General features: G+C 38.2%; 1 protein-coding gene across 1 annotated transcript in view; it reads left to right on the top strand.

Moving 5' to 3' along the window:
- Window positions 1–18,860, top strand: part of LOC126790037 (protein SIEVE ELEMENT OCCLUSION B-like) — a 33,329-nt gene extending 14,469 nt beyond the window's left edge. The window contains exons 3-7 of the mRNA XM_050516164.1: window positions 16,232–16,683; window positions 16,794–16,894; window positions 17,015–17,154; window positions 17,246–17,731; window positions 17,941–18,860. Of these exons, the coding sequence (XP_050372121.1) occupies window positions 16,232–16,683; window positions 16,794–16,894; window positions 17,015–17,154; window positions 17,246–17,731; window positions 17,941–18,603 (1,842 nt within the window). The 3' untranslated portion in view covers window positions 18,604–18,860. The remainder of the gene's footprint in view (window positions 1–16,231; window positions 16,684–16,793; window positions 16,895–17,014; window positions 17,155–17,245; window positions 17,732–17,940) is intronic.
- Window positions 18,861–19,198: the final 338 nt, after the last annotated feature.

Here is a 19,198-nt window from a genome sequence, read left to right as displayed (position 1 = left end):
CAACACCATAGTGTACACGCATGATGTTTTGTCAATGGTGTCAAGTTTGTGACACTTCAACGAGATATAAGACATAAAACCCAAAATTATGGGGTCATGGTAGATGGGAACGACTATCCCTACTATGGAGTGCTACTAGCCGTTGTCGAGCTAATGTATGGAACTATGAGTGTTGTTTTGTTCAAGTGTAAATGGTTTAATACTGACCCGGGTGTATCGAGGAGTACGAAGATGGATTATGGCATGTTGTCAGTGAATACAGACACGAGTTGATATGATGATGAGCCATTCATTCTTGCCACCATGGCAAAACAAGTGTTCTATTTTGATGATCCTAAAGCCGGTCCTCCTTGGAAAGTGGTTAACGTAATGTCACATAGGAATATATGGAGTGAGTCTACACTTTCAATAGGTGAAGAGCATGATGAAGAGGATGATGATGAGGATGTTATTCAACCATATCAAGAGCCTTCACCGCCTCAAGTCCCAAATTTAGCGGACATTCGCATCAACAACCAACTGCATTTCGTGCAAGATGTTCAGTTCATTACAATCCCAGAAATAGCTATATCTTCAAAAAGGTCGGGCCAAGGAAACAACTTGACATATGCAAAAAGATTAGCACAAGATAATTTCATTGATGATACAGATTATGATTCAGCAGATGATGATGCGGAGTTTGATCTTGAGGATCCAACTGCTTATATAACTGAATCAGAAGCAAATGATACTAAGGATGAGGATTGGAATGGGAAAGATTGAAATCTTTATTTAAATATTTTTACAACTTTAATTATTTGTTTACTAAAACTCTAAATTGTTATTTAATTTCTAGATAATTGATTTGCAAAATTTATTATTTATCTTCTTCCTCCTATGATTAATAATATAGGATTTTGACAATATTTGCAGTAACAATAGATATTCACAATGTTTTATTAAACTGAATATATATGACTTAGGAGACGAAATGTACAATTTTGTAACCTAAGTAGTGCCAAAATATTTGGCGGTTGTATTTTCCGCTCTTTTTTCGCCAAACTTCGAATAAACTTAAGGGAGCAAAATTTAATATTTTTTGCATATAATATCAAGTACAACCGTATATCCCTACTTCATTCTCAAATGCTTTAGTGTAGCTGTTTCTTTCTCCCAATTAAGTTGAGGCCTTCCTCCACCTTCAGTGGTCCAATCATCGGGCACCGCCACCTCCACCATCGTCAACTCTATCCAGCGACGTTGACCTACCCACATATGTCACGACCCCGAAATTTCGAGCATGAAACTCAAATTTCAAAGTCATGAAAAACACTAAAACAATCTCAATAAATTGAAATCATTTTAAATGCCATAGCGGATCATGAGTTCAAAATACAACTCAGTCAAACCGATTATTACAAACTAAATTATAATTCAATATTATAACAAATGGAAATGTATAATCCTCACAACAACCTCACAAGATAGTCACACAAAATCCTCACACAAACTGGAAATAAATAACTTCAAGTCCTCTGAGTGGTCCGTCAATTCCCGCTAATCTACACCTGCGGGGTTATCCACTACACCATCGAATTGGTGCACTGGGATTGTAAACACAAACCCGGTAAGCTTTACAGCTTGTATGAGTAAAAACAAAATAAAAACTCGCATATCAATATATACGGAAATCCACAAAAACATCAAATATAAATGCACTCATAAGTCAATGGACGGCCCATCTGGTTGTCCAAAATATGAAAATGAAAGTTCTCATGAGAAATTGGGCAACCCCTCTATTTACCCAAATGCATTTATAATACGGGTACTAATGAACGCCGGTACACCTCTGTTACCCCTCACGTAGTACACCGCCGACATTGGGCAACCTCCTGCTACCCAACATCCAAAAATATGAGTACTCATGAGCCGATAACCCATCTGTTACCTCACATGCAGTACTCCGGTAGACAGACTAGAGCTCTAACTGTATCGTAACTTTTGCCCGGGTAAAGGCTAGGTTCCGACATGCCAAACACGTCCGAAGACATAAACACGTCCGAAGACAAAACTCGTCCAAAGACATCCATCACGTCCGAAGACAAAACTCGTCCGAAGGCAAAACACGTCCGAAGATATCACACGTCCGTAGACAAAATCACGTCCAAAGACAAAACACGTTCGAAGACATCACACGTCCGTACACAAAATCACGTCCGAAGACAAATCACATCCGAAGATTCACGTCCGTAGACAAATTCACGTCCGAAGACAAAACGTTTTAACACATCTCAATGTTAAAACCACGTATAATAATCATCTCATTATATTGTACAAATCGCATCAACATGATCAATATATAAATCTCGTCATCAAAATGACATATTCACAACGAAATCATGACAGTATATAATATAGCAAACTATATATATGTACCTATTTACCATTTATACAAATATATATATATATATATATATATATTCCACTATATCATATACATGTCATATTTCATTCTTTAAAATTCTGCAAAATCTTGAATCTCCGGAAGGGTAGATTCGTAAATAAGTGAGATTTTACTCACCTCATATATTTGAGCGTAATTCCACATTTCCGTCAGTAGTTCATTTACTTGAATTATCGATCACCTTGAAAGAATAAGAAAAGAATTTAGCATCGTTACGTAAACCTTCAATGCCGAAACAGTAATAATCTGTTACTGTTCAACAATTTCTGGTTTTACGAATTTTACTGTTCACGTATTTACTATTCATGTATTACTGTACAAATACACATCCATTACATATTCATGTACGAGTACATATTGTTTACGTATTTCTGTACATATAATACTATTTAAATGTAAATACTGTCTCAGTAAATAATAATTACTGAATTACCCTTCTAAATTTACTTTTTACATTTACTGAATGTAATTTACATTTACATTTACCGAACGTAAAATAAATTTACATTTACAATACGTAAATCACTTTTTACATTCATCGACGTAAAAATAAATTTACAAAATTTCTGTTTCGAAATCACTGATCACGTGCCGCCGCACGTGGCGGCGCGTGGGGTACACGCGCTACTCACCGGCAACCGCGCCACTCACTGTGGCAGCGCGTGGGGCCCACGCGCCGACACCAACCACGGCGCGTATTACGCCACCGCCGCCCCAAATCTCCTCCTCTCCTCCTCCTCTACCTTCCCACGGTCTCACGCCGCCTCCTACCCCCTCCATGCACCCACACGCACCGCCTAAGGCGGCGGTGTTCATCAATCCTCCGATCCCCGTCCAATCTTCCTCAAACCAACAAAAAATTCACAACAATCATATGAAACTAACCCTCACCTCAGTCGAAGCTTGAGACCGTCGGATCGTCACGGAGGAGCTCAAGAAGTCGCCGGCGTTCTATTTTGGATTGTGACTGAATCGCGATGTGGTTCACCCCCAATTCGATTGCAGATGGTTCCACGGGTGAGGACCGGCGTCGGGGTGTTCTCCTTCGAGCTCTTATGTCGCCGGAGACGGAGGGTTGAGCGGCGACAAGTTGTAGGGGCCGCAAGAGGTGGGCTTGACTTCCGCGAGGGACGTTGCGCCCTGCTCAAGGGAGGGAGAAGTCGAGTCGGCGAGTGTTTCGGCGTCGGCGGTGAGGGCCACGTCGCCCTAAGTGGGGAGATCGGTGGTGGGCTGAGGGAGGAAACAATCGGGGAGAGAGAGAGAGAAAGGGGGAGGCGGATGAAGGGTTTCCAGAAATAGAAACCATAATCCCTAAAATTTTCTATTTATACTCGTTTCCAAAATCGGAAACTAACTTCCGACGTTAATAACTTTCACGTCCGACGTCCGATTCGAACGCGTGACGTGTCCACGAACTCATATCGACGAGCTCTACAACGAGCGATAGAATAAAAGTCTATATTCACGTCGTGGAAAACGTAACGTTTTTCTACAAAAATGTTCCGAGAACGTTTCCGTTTTCGTTTCGCAACGTCGCAAGCAACCAAAAGTCATTTAAATGAATTTCAGAAATTTAATAAATTTAAAACAAGCCAATAGTTGGTTCTGAAAAATCGGATTATTACAACATATAAGATGGGATTATATTCCACTGCTAGGGTCCATCTGATATTTTATGCTTCGATTGATTGATTAGGTTTTGTTGCAGAGAGATATAGAAGAAGCAAAGGAATCTATCTTTCTAGGTTTTGAAGATTCATCCATGTGATTCTTGCCAATCGTAATCGTAAAGTTTCGACCATTACACCAAATTTGAGGTTTTTTTTCTCACAATTGAAGCTTGTCTACTATTAAATTGGTAATGATCGGTGTTTTTGATTCTGGGTTTTGCTGGGTTTCTTGTTTAGTACCATAAATGTAACTACTTTATGGGTTTTTGTACTCTTAGTGTTGTTTGTATATTGCATCTGAATGAACTTGTGTGGTTGTGAATCCAACTATGTGGTTATGGTGGTATTTTGATTGAAAATTTAGTTTTTTGATGAGTTATTGGCAATGTAAGTAGTGGCTGGAATGTTAGTTTTATATTCTTGAAGTGATGGTGTTGTTGGGTTTTGCGGTTTGTCATTGGAAATATATTGGGTTTTGTGTTTTGATTCAAGTTGTTTACTAATGAATTGTTGCTTGTTTTGGGAGAGTTCCAGATGACCATTTCACAACCCTTTAATTATACAAATAAATCCTTAAAAGGACAAATGCTTCTAACGATGTAAAGATTGAAGATGATAGTTTAGACATGGAGAATTTTTTTTTTTTAACCTTAACTCTGGTCAAGTTGGGAATAATTGGTTGTTTGATTCAACTAGTCAACTAGTTATTCATTGAAATATTGTGTTACATAGTAAGCAACAAGATATCAAAGAGCATAGTTTTATATAATGCAATTTATTTGATGCTTACAATTTATGAAGAATAAAGACTAAAACTTATCTTGTTTGTGTATGTGACTTGTTACTTCACTAACTTATTGCTCTTCTTGGTGTTCTGCAATTTGTACTTTGTCCTCATGTATACAGCTTGTGGTGATTGTACAAAAACAATTATGCCTCCAACTGGGAAAAGGAAGAGACAACAGGAGATATATGATAACCTTTTTAGGGCCTGCGCAACAGAGGAGGTCCCTTCACCACCAATGACAGTGCCGCCTGCTTCTGGATCAGCTGCACCTATCCCTGCCCCGCTGCCAGTTGATGACGATTCGACACAATGGTTGTGTGTTAGATATGCTCGAAAAGAACTTCGTTCTCGCCCTGAAGGAGGTACATTGTGAACAACCTACTTATTTGGTATTGAATTATAATAAACAACCTAATGATATATACTAAGTTACTAAATTAAATGTGTAATATTGTTGCAGCACCACCCCCAAAACGTAATCGGGGGTTTGTGAAAGGGAAAACGGCCCTTGATTATTTCAAGATGCACAAAAAAAAAGATGGAAATTTTATTTGATGATGATTTCTTGCATGGACCTGACACTAAAGGGCATAATAGTTTGCTGACTCATGATATTAGCCACATTGTGAAGGACACAATTTCCATGACAAAAAAATCATGGAAAGAGCATGATTATCTTGAGAGGAAGAAGTTGATAGATGAACTGCAGGTAAGCATGCAAATAAGGCTGACTGTAATGTAATATATTTTGTTAACTGGTTTATTTTTGTTTATTTCAAGAGGTATATAATGTTTGGGAAAATACCCAAAATGATACCTGAAGTATCGTGAAAGGTATTTTTTGGTACCTACGAATTTTTGTTACCCAAAATGGTACCTGAACTATTGCACTGTTACCCAATATAGTACCTCTATTAGTTTCTCCGTTAAATTGATGATGTGACATGTATTTAGAAGGACAAAATGGGCTATACACAATTTTTTTTATTTCCTATCTCTTTTCCTTCAAAATTCTCACAAATTCACCAAACTGACTGAAAATTTGTTGGACTTGATAAATCATACCTATATTATTTACAAATTTATTTACAATATTTTTTATGAAATTTGTAATTTTAAGAGGAAATTCAACTCATATATCACAAAATATAACCCAAGTTTTAGTATATATATTTGTTTAGCAATAATAACAAAATTAATTTTAAAATTATTATTTTTCTTATTACTTACAGTAATACCTCTATGAATTAACAGTCTAGGAATTGATAAAAGTTATTAATTTAGCGAAAATTAATATATCAATATTATTAATTTATTTATAACTTATTAATTTATCAAGATATAATAAATATTTTGTTTCATTTTATTGAAGAAATAGGTTTTTACTTACATTGTTTAATTTATTACGTATACCTTATTAAATATACTATTTTTTATGTATAACATTGTTCAAAATATTATATTATTTGATGATGATTATGTTAATTAAATTTTTTAATGAAATCCTCATAAATTTACAATTTATTATATAAATTATGACACTAATAATTTATATATTTGATGGGGTCTAGCTAAATAAATTTTCGAACTTCTATTATCTTATAAATTTAGTGAATTATTAATTTAACATGTTGATTCCGAGTTGAGACCGAAAAAAAGTTTTATTTTAGCCAGGTTATTATTTAATCGGGTATTATTCAACAAGGTTTTACTATATTTGGTAAAAAAAACTCTAAATACATGTCACATCATCAATTTAACGGAGAAACTAACGGAGGTACTTTAACGGAGAAACTAACGGAGGTACCATATTGGGTAACGGTGCAATAGTTCATGTACCATTTCGGGTAACAAAAATTCGTAGGTACCAAAAAATACTTTTCACGATACTTCAAGTATCATTTTGGGTTTTTTCTCTGTAATGTTTTGATAATTGAATTGGATTAGGTGTGTTTTCATAATAGAATCCATTATTCGTTTGTAACAGTTACTTAATGACATCGATACTTCTCATAAGCCGATATTTGAGTGGATTGACACTCATGCTACCACTGCATACAAGGAGTGGAAGAGCAAGCTCCATAAGTTTAGGAAGAAATGGCCGGATTAAATCCCAAAAGAGTTGGAATTTAGGAGGGAGGAGTGGAGCTGGTTGGTACATCACTCCAACTCCCCTGAGTTCCAGGTATGCTTGTCATCAGTGTCAACTCTCTTGGAATGTGAAAATTACTTTTAGATTAATTGTTTATACTATTAATTATACAGAGACAATCGGAAGACAACTCCATTAACCGCGACAAAAAGACATTACACCACTCCACCGGGCTGACGCCTTTCATCTATGGGGCGCTTGAGCTAAAACAAAAGGGTGTACCAATGCCATTGCTCAAGAATTATGAGCTTTCGTACCCGGCTGGTCACCCGAAAGCCAATTCAAATTTGGTAAGTACTAGTTGTTATTTTATTATACATTGCATTTCTGGTTATTGACAAATTGATGGACTCTTTGTATTGGGATGTTGTTATGTTTTCTATGCATTGGTAGAATTACAAAATAGAGTGAATTTGCTGGATTGTTTTGGATGTTGGATATTGTTTGTATGCATATGTTCAAAGGAGAAATGACATTAATATAGCAGGTATGAATTTGCTGGAGTGCGACAAAATGAATGTTGTAATAGTTTATATGCATTGGTTGGATTCGAATGGACTGCTCTTGGATAGTGTTGAGTGAAAATGTTGTTTCTGTTTTTTATTTGGAGTTTGCCACGAACTGGTCTTAAATGTTAATGGGTGAATTATTTACGTTGACATGCTTCTTATACTTCATTAATCAAATGTAGGACAAGATAAGAACAGTGGTTGATGAAATGACAGAAAAAATGAGGGATGACAATCCGGGCATGGAGGATGACCAGATTATTCACTAATTTGATGAGCCTACTCAAGTTCAAGTTCTTATTGATGCATTACGACAACGAAACAAGAAAGTTGTCACAGGTGTGGGAAGAGCAACTTTTAGTGTCACTTCTTCGTCACAACAGCCTTCCACCGCACACCGGTCAATGAATGAGAACATTCTAGAGACTTTCGTAGGGCTGCATTGACAGAGGAGGAGACTCAAGCGACTAAGAAGATGATGAAGCAGATGGAGGACGAGTCCAAGGAGCGTCTCAAGAAAATGGAGGACGAGTCCAAGGAGCGTCTCAAGAAAATGGAGGACGATTCCAAGGAGCGTCTCAAGAAAGTGGAGGATGATTGTAGGGAGAATATTATGCAGTTGCAAAATATGTTTAAGGAGAAGCTTCGATGCATGCAACCAAATGTGACAACTTGTGCTCATGATCCTTCTTTCTCCTATCTTGTAGTTTGTATGAACTTTTTATGTGAAGTAGTAACTTCATACACTTTTGTTGGGATGCTAGTAGGTTTGTATAAACTAGCTAGTTCGTATGAACACACTATTAATTAATATTATTAATTAACTTTATTTTTTATCCGAATGTATAATTTCATAATAATAAATTTTAAAATCAGATTTTTTCTATTTAGTAAAAAAATTAGATTTTGAAAAAGAAAAACTTAGTCGACGATAGAATAAATTTCGTCAGCTAACTAAATTCAGTAAGGCGACGAAAACAATGTTTCGTGGCTTTAATATTTAGGGGCCAAACAGATATGGAGACGAAACATTTAGTCGGATAAAATGTGTGTCCACAAGATAAATCGTCGTCTTAGATTGAAAACTTTTGAAATCTAGATATTTACTCGACAAATAGTTTTATCGGCTTAGTATAACCATACTGTTGCTATTAATGTAACATGACGACATGTAATTTGTCGACTTAGTTCCACTTAGCCGATGATATTGTTGTCATTTCGTCGTCTAATGTCTTAGAATACTGACTTGAGACGACAAATACTAGACGACGATGATTAGTACTTACACGACGTCTAGAGCTCTTAGGCGACGATCTTGTTTCTTCGTCTAAGTCGTTTATTATGGTAGTGCTTGATGCCTCAAATGCGAGGGGTGCCTCCCTATTTATAGGCCTCCTCCTCTTACATCAATAGATCTAGAGAATTCTAGGTACACCAAGTTCCTCTGAGCCCTACGCGTCGTCGTCTGCGGCGACGTGTGAACAGTAATTCGTGAACAGTAATTAATCGTACTAAATTGGCACCTGAGATTTTACGTATCGTTTTCTAAACACATTATCATGCTATTAGGTGACCGAAGAAACGAGTGAGAGAATCGCTCTCGGTGTTGTGGAAATTGCACGCAGGAAATAAGGTGAGTAAATCTCACTATGATGAGTCTACCCTTGGCGGTGACTCATATTTACGATTTCTTAAAAAGATTGAACTATGAAATGTATATAATATAGTGGGTTGTGTATGTGTATAAAAATGGTAAATATGATACATATATATATGGGTTGTTATATTATATAATGTTACGTTTTTATTTCCAAATGAGTTTGTATTGTGGCAACTATATTTATATTATTGAGTAAAAAGTCGCTTGGTTGTTGTACAATAAACATGCGTTGATTGTTATATTGTACGTGGTTTTAACATCGAGTCTTGTTAAAACATTTTTCTGGTCTTCGGACGTCGTTGGCAGTAATCGAAACCAAGCCTTGGCCGGGTGTTAGTTACGATCAGTTAGAGCTTTATTGGATGTATGTCGGTGTACTGCATGAGGGGTAACAGATGGGTTGCCTGGGTCTAATGAGTACCCATGGTTTTGTGTGATATTGGGTAACCGATGGGTTGCCCAGTATCTGTCGGCATACTGCATGAGGGGTAACAGATGAGTACCCGTGTTTTAAATATTATTTGGGTAAACATATGGGTTGCCTAATGTCTCACGAATACACATATTTTCTAATATTATTAGACAACCAGATGGGTCGTCTAGTGTCTCATGAGTACATTTATCTTTAAATGTTATCAGTTATTTTCTTTTGTATGCGATGTGTGTTATACTGTTTGTTTACTCATACGAGCTGTAAAGTTTACCGGGTTTGTGTTTACAATCCCGGTGCACTTATTCGATGGTGTAGGAGATAGTTCTGCAGGTGTGGATTAACATAATTGGAGGGCTTAACTTTGAAGATTGTCGCAGTTTATTTCTTCTATTTATGGTGAGAATTGAGAGAATTTTACATTTTTATTGTTATAATATTGGAGTTATAAATTAGTTATGTATTAATTAAGTCGACTGAGTCGTATTATGAACTCAGTTTCGATACACTGTTACTATAAGATGATTTCAATATAATTGAGATTGTTTTAGAGTTTTCATGGCTTCAATTTCGAGTTTTATCATTCGAAATTTCGGGGTTGTGACAGTACATATGTGTCACAAGGTCAGAGACATTGATATTTATGAATTATGATACAAATTTTGTTTCGTTTAGTTATGTTGGGTGCAAGATAATTAACTTGATTATCAGGAATGTTGAGGTATCCTTTTCGTACTCTTTCGCTGTAGATTACTAGATTATATGAGATGGTTGCTGTACAAAACTATCATGCATGCTGTGTTCCTCAGCTTGAGGTTGTAAAACTTGCGACGCGTCCACACCAGCTCAACAAGATTTTTGAATTTCCTTCGCTAGTAAATCTCAGGCGTTTGGAGTTAAGCTTGAAGTAGATGACGTACGTTAATTTGCTGTGTACTTCAATTGACCTCGTTCATTCAGGCGTCTCCTTGCTTTCACAAACTCGTGTTGAAGTTGCCACATTATTATGTATCCAATAGAAGAGAAGGTATCGAAGTCAAGCAGGCTGAAAAGTACTATCATCGCTACCTCAAAATAGTTGAAGTGGAAGAGTTTTTGGGACGTCGAACAAGTGATTTTGAACTTGACAACTATTTGATACAGAATGCTATTGATCACGAAAATCTTGTTCTCAAAGACTCAAATTATAATGTTTATGATTCCCACAGTCGATCGGAAGCATATTGAAGACGTGAAGAGACATGCTAGGCCGAACCTTGAAGAGAAAGTGCCTTCAACCATTGTAACGACCCTAAAATTTCGAGCCTAAAAACTCAAAATATCAAAGTCGTTAGAACACCAAAAACAATCTCAATGAAATCGAAATCATTTAACGTGCACAGCGGATCATCACTGAGTTCTCAATACAACTCAGAAAAACCAATTATTACAACCCAAATTTATAATTTAACATTACATAAGATGGAAAAGTAATATCCTCACAATCTCTCACAAAACTCACAAATAAAACCACACCAATTCTCACACACAAATCCACGCTAGAAACCTCACCACAAGCAGGATACGAACGACTTCGAGCCTCCGGAGTCGTCACTCAATCTCCACTAGTCAACACCTGCGAAATTATCCCCTACACCATCGAATTGATGCACCGGGATTGTAAACACAAACCCGGTAAACTTATAGCTCGTATGAGTAAAATGAAAATATAATTCGCATGTCAATATATACGAAAAATCACAAATCAACAAATATAAATGCACTCATGAGTCAATGGACGGCCCATCTGGTCGTCCCAAAGAAATATGAAATAAAACGCTCATGAGAAATTAAGTAACCATTCTGGTTACCCAAATGCATTTATATTACGGGTACCAAGAACGCTGGTACACATCTGTTACCCCTCTCGTAATACACCGCCGATATTGGATAGCCACCCGCTACCCAACATCCAAAACAATCTGAGTACCCATGAGCAGATAACCACCCGTTACCTCACATGCAATACTACGGCAGACAGACTAGAGCTCTAACTGTATCGTAACTTTCGCCCGGCCAAAGGCTAGGTTTCGACTTGCCAAACACGTACAATAATCTCACATCATATTGTACCAAACATCAGGTCCAATGACAAATCACATTTTAACAATCTCCATGTTAAATCACGTACAATAATCTCACATCATATTGTACAAATCAAAATCACATGCTCGATAAAATCTTGTCATCAATATGACATCATCACGATAAAATCATAACAGTATATCATATAGCAAACTATATATATATGTATTTATTTACCATTAATACAATACATATATACTCCACTATATCATATACACGTCATAATTTATAAACACGTCCGAAGACAAAACGTTTAACAAACTTCATATTAAAGTCATGTACAAACTAATTCACATCCTCGTCATCGAAATAACTAATTTCAGATGAATTCATAACAGTATATAATATAGCAAACTATATATATATGTACTTATTACTATTTATACAATATATATATATATATTCCACTATATTGTATACATGTCATATTTCAATATTTAAAACTCTTGCAAAAATCTAGGAATCGCCGCAAGGGTAGATTCGTAAATATGTGAGATTTTACTCACCTTATCGCCTCGAGCGTAATTCCACAATTTCCGAAGATAATTCATTTCCTTAATTTATCGATCACCTTGAAAAGATAAGAAAAGAATTTAGAAACGTTTCGTAAACCTTTAAATGCCGAAACAGTAATAATCGGTTACTGTTTCAACAATTTTCGGTTATACGAATTTACTGTTCACTGTTACTATTCACTGTTACTGCTCACTATTTGTGTATTACTGTACAAATACACATCCAATACGTATCTCTGTACGAGTACATACTGTTTACGTATAAATACTATTTAAATGTACGTACTATTTCAGTAAATAATAATTACCGAATTACCCTTCCAAAATTACTTTTTACCTTTACCAAAAGTAATTTAAATTTACAATTACCGTACGTAAATAAAATTTACATTTACCGTACGTAAATAAAATTTATATTTACCGTACGTAAAGAAAATTTACATTTACATTTACCGTACGTAAATAAATTATAAAATTACCCTTCCGGAAACACTGTTCACGCCGCCGCACGTGGCGGCGCGTGGGGTGCACGCGCCACCTCCGGCAGGCCGCGCGTGGCGCTCACGCGCCAATCACTGTGGCAGCGCGTGGGGCCCACGCGCCGACACCAACCAAGGCGCGTATGACGCCACCGCCACCCCAAAACCATCCTCCTTTCTCCCCTCTTCCTCCCTGCGGCCTCACGCCGCCCTTAGACCCCTTCACGCTCCCACACCCGCCGCCTAAGGTGGCGGTGTTCATAATCCTCCGATCCCCACAAATCCTCCAAAAATCATCAACAATACATCACAACAATCACACAAGGTTAATCCTTACCTCAATCAATGTTTTGGACCGTCGGATTCCCTCGGAGGAGCTCCAAAAGTCGTCGTGAAGGCTCGGGTTCGGAGGAAAGGTGATCGATGGCGTCGCTGCTCGAGGTGATTCTCCCGTGGGTTGATTCGTGTCGTGGATGAAGGGGGCGAGGTCGTGGTGGTGGCGCCGAGCTCCTGCGATGCCGGCCACGTCGAAATTGACAAACCCGTGATCAAGCTCCGTAGGCGTTTCTCGATCCCCGCTCGGGGTGCGTCGCCGCTACCACCGGTCGCTGCGTCGTGGTCGCGCGGTCTCAGTAACACCGACGGTGTCAAGCACGGAGGCGGGTGGAGGGGGATCGTCGGCTTGGAAGGAGAGGGTCGGGGAGAGAGAGTCGCGAGGGAGAGAGAGAGAAGGAGGGAGGCGGATGGAAGAGAGAGACAAGGGTTTTCTGAAATGGAAACCCTAATCACAAAAATACCATTTTATACTCGTTTTCAAAATCGGAAACTAACTTCCGACGTTAATAACTTTCACCTCCGATGTCCGATTCGAACGTGTCACATGTCCACGCACTCGTATCGACGAGCTCTACAACTTTCGTGAAGGAAGTTTTCGGAACCGAGCGACGGAATAAAAGTCGATATATACGTTGCGGAAACGTAACGTTTTTCTAATTAAACGTTCCGAGAACGTTTCCGTTTCTCGTTTCACAACGTCGCAACCGATCACATTCATTCCAATTAAATTTCACAACTTTATAGAATTTATATCAAACCAAAATATTGTTTGAAAAATAGGGTTATTACAACCATGAAACTCGTATAATTTGCCACAGATCAGATCAGAATATATATCTATCAGACTTTGCTGGCGCGCAAAGCACAAGGAGTGAGGTCAAATTTTTGCAATTGGCCGGTTTCGAGTGTTATCAGTGAAAAGAATTGGTCTGGAAATGAGCTTAATGTGAATTTAAATCAACATTTCCACATCCTAGATCTCAAAATAACAAAATTGGTATAACACGTAGGGTACGTGTTACCTGATTGCGGACTCGCTGGTGATCATCATTAAAACTTGAATATGAAGATGCAACTGTGTATATTCGTTACTTAATTTCTGAAGGCTTTATGATTGGGGACCATCTCCGGCCCTGAACCTTTTCTTTTTCCCTCTTGCTAAAGAATTTTTCATAATTGTGGATATTCCATTTCCATGTTTGTTTCAATATCATACATTCTTTTTCCTATTTGTTTCCACTCGCATATATAACCCTCGCTTTTTCTGTTTGTTTCTTGTCATGCATAAAGCTTTTCCTTCTCGCCTTCTTGGTTCTCATCGTTCGTAGGTTAAGCTTTGAATATTTAAAGCAGATAACAATGGTCCCCCAGAATGAGATCATGAGAGCATGAATAAAGATTTGGGAGCAATCAGCAAAGAAAATAAGACTTAGGAAACTTCAGTGATCTAGGGTAACAGTAGTTTACAAAGTTACACTTGTATGCTTTTCTTGTAAAAGGAACTTAGCTTATACTTTGAGTACAAAGGCTTGTCGATCTCTTGTTCTATTATAGAGGAAGAGTCTTTCAGATCATTCTTTTACAGGTCATATTCTCAGAAAGATCGATGAGACCGACTTGTATCAGTGATTCGACGGTAATACCATCATCTCGTATTTTTATTTTGGTGTAGCTATTTTATACACTGACCTTGCAACTCTACACTGAACAGGACAATAATCGGATAGCCTAGAGACATTACTTAATTGTTTTTGTACCATAATCACACCGATCAGCTAGCCCCACCAGGAAATAATAATATATTGTCGTGTAATATGCCAATACATATATAGTTTCAAGTTTTTCATGAAGCTTCATACTATTGTTCTAATAACTAGTTTGTAACACAATATATATGTTGTAATTAATACTAATACTTCAAGAGTTCGATCAAGAGTAACAATATTGAAGAATTTTGCCAGCCATATGTGTCCTGAGCAGCGTTATAAGTAGATTATGTTCCTAGAGTAAGAATATCAAGACGACCTTTTGTGATGGTGAAAAAAGATTTCGAGTGCGACCAAAAAGTTACCCCAGATACTGTGTCGAAGCCCTTGTATATAGTTCAATTCAATATCTAACCCCTAATGGAAGAAAGGTAGCAGAGCACGGAATTCGCGCCAAATTTTTTTTTTACTTTCCTTTTGCATCATCTCAAAATCACCTATATAAGGTCTAGCGCTCTCTAGCTAGAACCAAAACCATTAGCAGACAATACAAGCTATTGAGCTCTTTTCCTAAATCCTCACCATTGTGAAAAAAAAAACCAAATGGCCTATCTACCTCATCAAGACAGTGCTCCGGTGCCTCAAAACACCTATGCAGCTCAGAATGCCCTTGTACCTCAGAATAAGGCAGCCACCCCCCTGCACAGAGAGAACTACCGTACTCCTCCTTCTCAATACCTAGGCAGGGATGGGCGTCGCCAGTTATCGACATTGACATCAGATGACAGTGGATTGATCACCCAAGTTCTGGACACTGATAGATCTCATGATCGTCCTTATACTGCTACTCCTATTTCATTGAAACATATTCTTCAAGCTGTTGAGGTCATTTTTTCTCGTGTCACCAAACCTGATATCCATGGCAACCTTCTGGTTCCAGTAAGTGCCCTATATATAAATATATATGTGCTTGTGCATAGTTGTCACTTGCTTTATTTCATAATGTAAGTTTAATCACTCCTATCTTGCTCAGGAATTTGACCTTGTACATTTGTTGTTCATGCGTTAGGGATCGGCGTCAGTTCCCACAGGTGCAAATGCAGAAGCTTTGGAAAATCATGAGAAGGCGCTCCATGCTAAACTGAGTAGCTTTCATGACAATTATGAAATCCCAATCAGCCTGTTTAATGCAGTTTTCAGCGAGGTTAATTGATTGCTAATTTGATATGTTTACAGCAAGCATATGTTGTGAAAATGAATTTTTTTTCTTTTGGTTTAAAAAAATGTATCGCACAAGATACACATACCATACCCATCTTTTAGAGTTAATGATAATCAGAAAATTCTACCGTATTCTAGTGATAGTTCTATAGCTGCTACTAAATTCTAAAAATTAGGATGCTTGCTATATATATGACAGCTATTCTGCAAGTCCCTGACTGGGGAAGATGCAAACAAGACCACAATGGACATTCTACACTTAGTCCAACATTATGACTGGGATGAGAAGGTAGTACTTGCCTTGGGAGCTTTTTCTGTTAGAGATGGTGAATTTTGGCTTGTGGCGCAACTTTACACCACCAACGTTCTTGCCAAAGCTGTTGGAACACTAAGAGAGCTGCCGGAGATACTGGAACGTGCCAGCACTGTTCTGAAATCAAAGTTTGATGCGTACAACAATTTGGTTAACACCGTGCTCAAAGTGACGAAGTGCATTGTTCAGTTACAGGAGGTTCGCCGTGATCCGCACTTGACCACTGAATTAGAATCTACCACCTCCGCTGCTAATATCCCCACGGCTGTTTACTGGACTATTCGAAGTATTGTCATTGCTGCATCGCAACTATTGGGGATCACAGGCATGGGTCCAGAGTAAGTGCTCTCCCAAAACCCCTAGCCTCAACCAACTTATTTTCCAACCAGAAAACGTGGGACAATACACGAAAGATAGACTATGAATAATATAGTTAATTCGCATGCAGCTACGTAACTGAATCATGGGAGCTATCATCCTTGTCCCATAAGCTCGAAAATATACACAGTCACCTTCAGGAGACACTAAACCGATTACATGATATCATCCGTGAGTTCATTATACTTGGAGCATACTTATTATCTTAGAAATGGGATATGTTGCTATCACTTAATTTGGGAAACAATGCCACATATTTTGATCTAACATCATAGTAATTATGTGGTGCAGTGAAGAAGAAAGATGACGAAGCTTTAGGTGCAATTGAATACATCTTAGGAACACCACACATTGACAACACCAAGACTTTGAGGGTTTTATTTTACAAGGATGATCAGCCAGCACTCTACGATGGCTACAACAAGAAAAGGGTTTGCTTTGCAATATCACTCGAATATCTCAATCTTCTTAAAACATTTGATATTCTCATGCGTAATACTGAATTAAGACATATATATGCAGGTGGACATTGATGTTCTGAGGAGGAAAGTAGTGATACTGTTCCTTTCAGGCCTAGGCGTGGCTCAAGAGAACGAGTACATGATTGCCGATCAAATGAACTCGGAAAAACGTCAGTTCCCGACAAGGCCAGAGAGCCAGTACGAGATTGTCTGGGTTCCAATTGAGGACAATTGGACCGAAGCCATATATGAACAATTCGAAACCCTTAGAAATGGAATGGAATGGTATTCAGTGTTCCACCCTTCGGTCGTCTCTGCCACTGTGATCCGGTACATCCGAAGCAAATGGAACTTCGTGAAAAAGCCTCTGCTTGTGGTAATTGACCCTCAAGGCAAAATCGTGCACACCAATGCTGTTCACATGATGTGTGTCTTTGGAAGCGCAGCTTATCCATTCACCAACAGCAGAGAGAAGCTGCTATGGCAAGAAGAGACCTGGAGTATGGAACTTTTGGCGGACTCCCTCGATCAAAGTTTAGTTACCTGGGTAAGTACGTATGTTTATAAATTATAATTAATGTCCTTTTTATTGGATTGATGGATCTTACTGATGGAGTGATGGACAACCAAAATGATTACCCTAAATTCACAATATTTGGTCACATACGATCAATCTTGTGGATATCTTGCACAGAAAAAAAAATCTAAACTGTAGTATTAGATTTTGTGATTGATACAGAAGAAATTATTTTTCAGATTCAAGAAGGGAAATTAATTTGCTTGTATGGTGGAGAAGACATAACTTGGATCCGAGATTTCACAAGGGCTGCAAGAACTGTGGCTTTGGAAGCTAAGATCCAGTTGGAATTACTTTACGTGGGGAAGAGCAAGGCTAAGGAGCAAAAGCTGAAGAGCATCATGAGAATCTTAGAAGAAGAGAAGCTAAGCCACGTCCTTGACTGGAACTTCATCTGGTTCTTCTGGATTCGTCTAGAAAGCATGTGGCAATCTAAAGGACAACAACTTAAGAACGAGCTTTTAAGCTCAAGTCATCTTAGGGACACAGACAGTTTCAGTCTCAGAAACGACCCTGTCTTGAAGGGCATCATATCATTGTTGAGCTTCCGTTCCTCGGAACGGGGGTGGGCAGTGATCGGGACTGGTTCTTCCATGTCTAAGGCTAATGGGGAGCACATGTTGAGAAGCTTGAGGGAGTACGCTGCGTGGGAGATTAAGCGACGTGAAATAGGGTTTACACCTGCACTGAATGAATACCTAGCTGGGGTGTATAAGAGTGCCCCCCATCACTGCACCAGTCTCATGTTGCCTGCCACCGGGCTCATGCCAGAGACGGTGGCCTGCGCTGAATGCGGCCGTCTCATGGAAAGGTACACCATGTTCCGCTGCTGCACCGATTGAGAAAATGGGAACCGATAGATCGGGAACTACTTGAAGTGCTGTGGCCTGTTGCCAGTGCCATGCCAGTACTACTCATGTGATTTTCAGAATACATTGATTTTTTAAAATTAATTAGCTTATGCTGCTAATTAATTTTCGATGTTGCTGTTATGTGTGATAATAAATGTAACGTCTAAACTATCAGGTGGTGCCTCCATATCCACCTTGCTCGTGTGTGGATTTTCATATCAATAAATTGTAAGCATACATTTGTTCTTCCTTTGGCTCAATTTTCTGTCTGATATTGTACTTTCTTCGGGTTTCTTCGCGGATTAAAGTCATAACTGTTGAGACTTAATTGAGACTGGATCTGTACATTATATTATACACAGTGACAAAGACATATTTTTGTGCCTATCAATCAAAGGTAGAAAAATAGACCAAAAACGTATCATGCATGTACTACATACGTACCCAAATAATTGATCATAAAACCTCGTATGTTTCGCAAAAAGTATGTATGGGAGCATTCCAGAATGCGCCTTCGCTCCAAAAGCCCAACAATATTTGTAGACGGCGTTAGTGGAACAGTAGGTATGGTGAATAAGTTTGATTT

The sequence above is a fragment of the Argentina anserina genome, chromosome 4 (assembly GCF_933775445.1).
Source record: "Argentina anserina chromosome 4, drPotAnse1.1, whole genome shotgun sequence".
Lineage (NCBI taxonomy): Eukaryota > Viridiplantae > Streptophyta > Magnoliopsida > Rosales > Rosaceae > Argentina > Argentina anserina.
The sequence above is the reverse complement of the archived record's forward strand: the minus strand, read 5'-3'. Positions and strand labels throughout refer to the sequence as shown.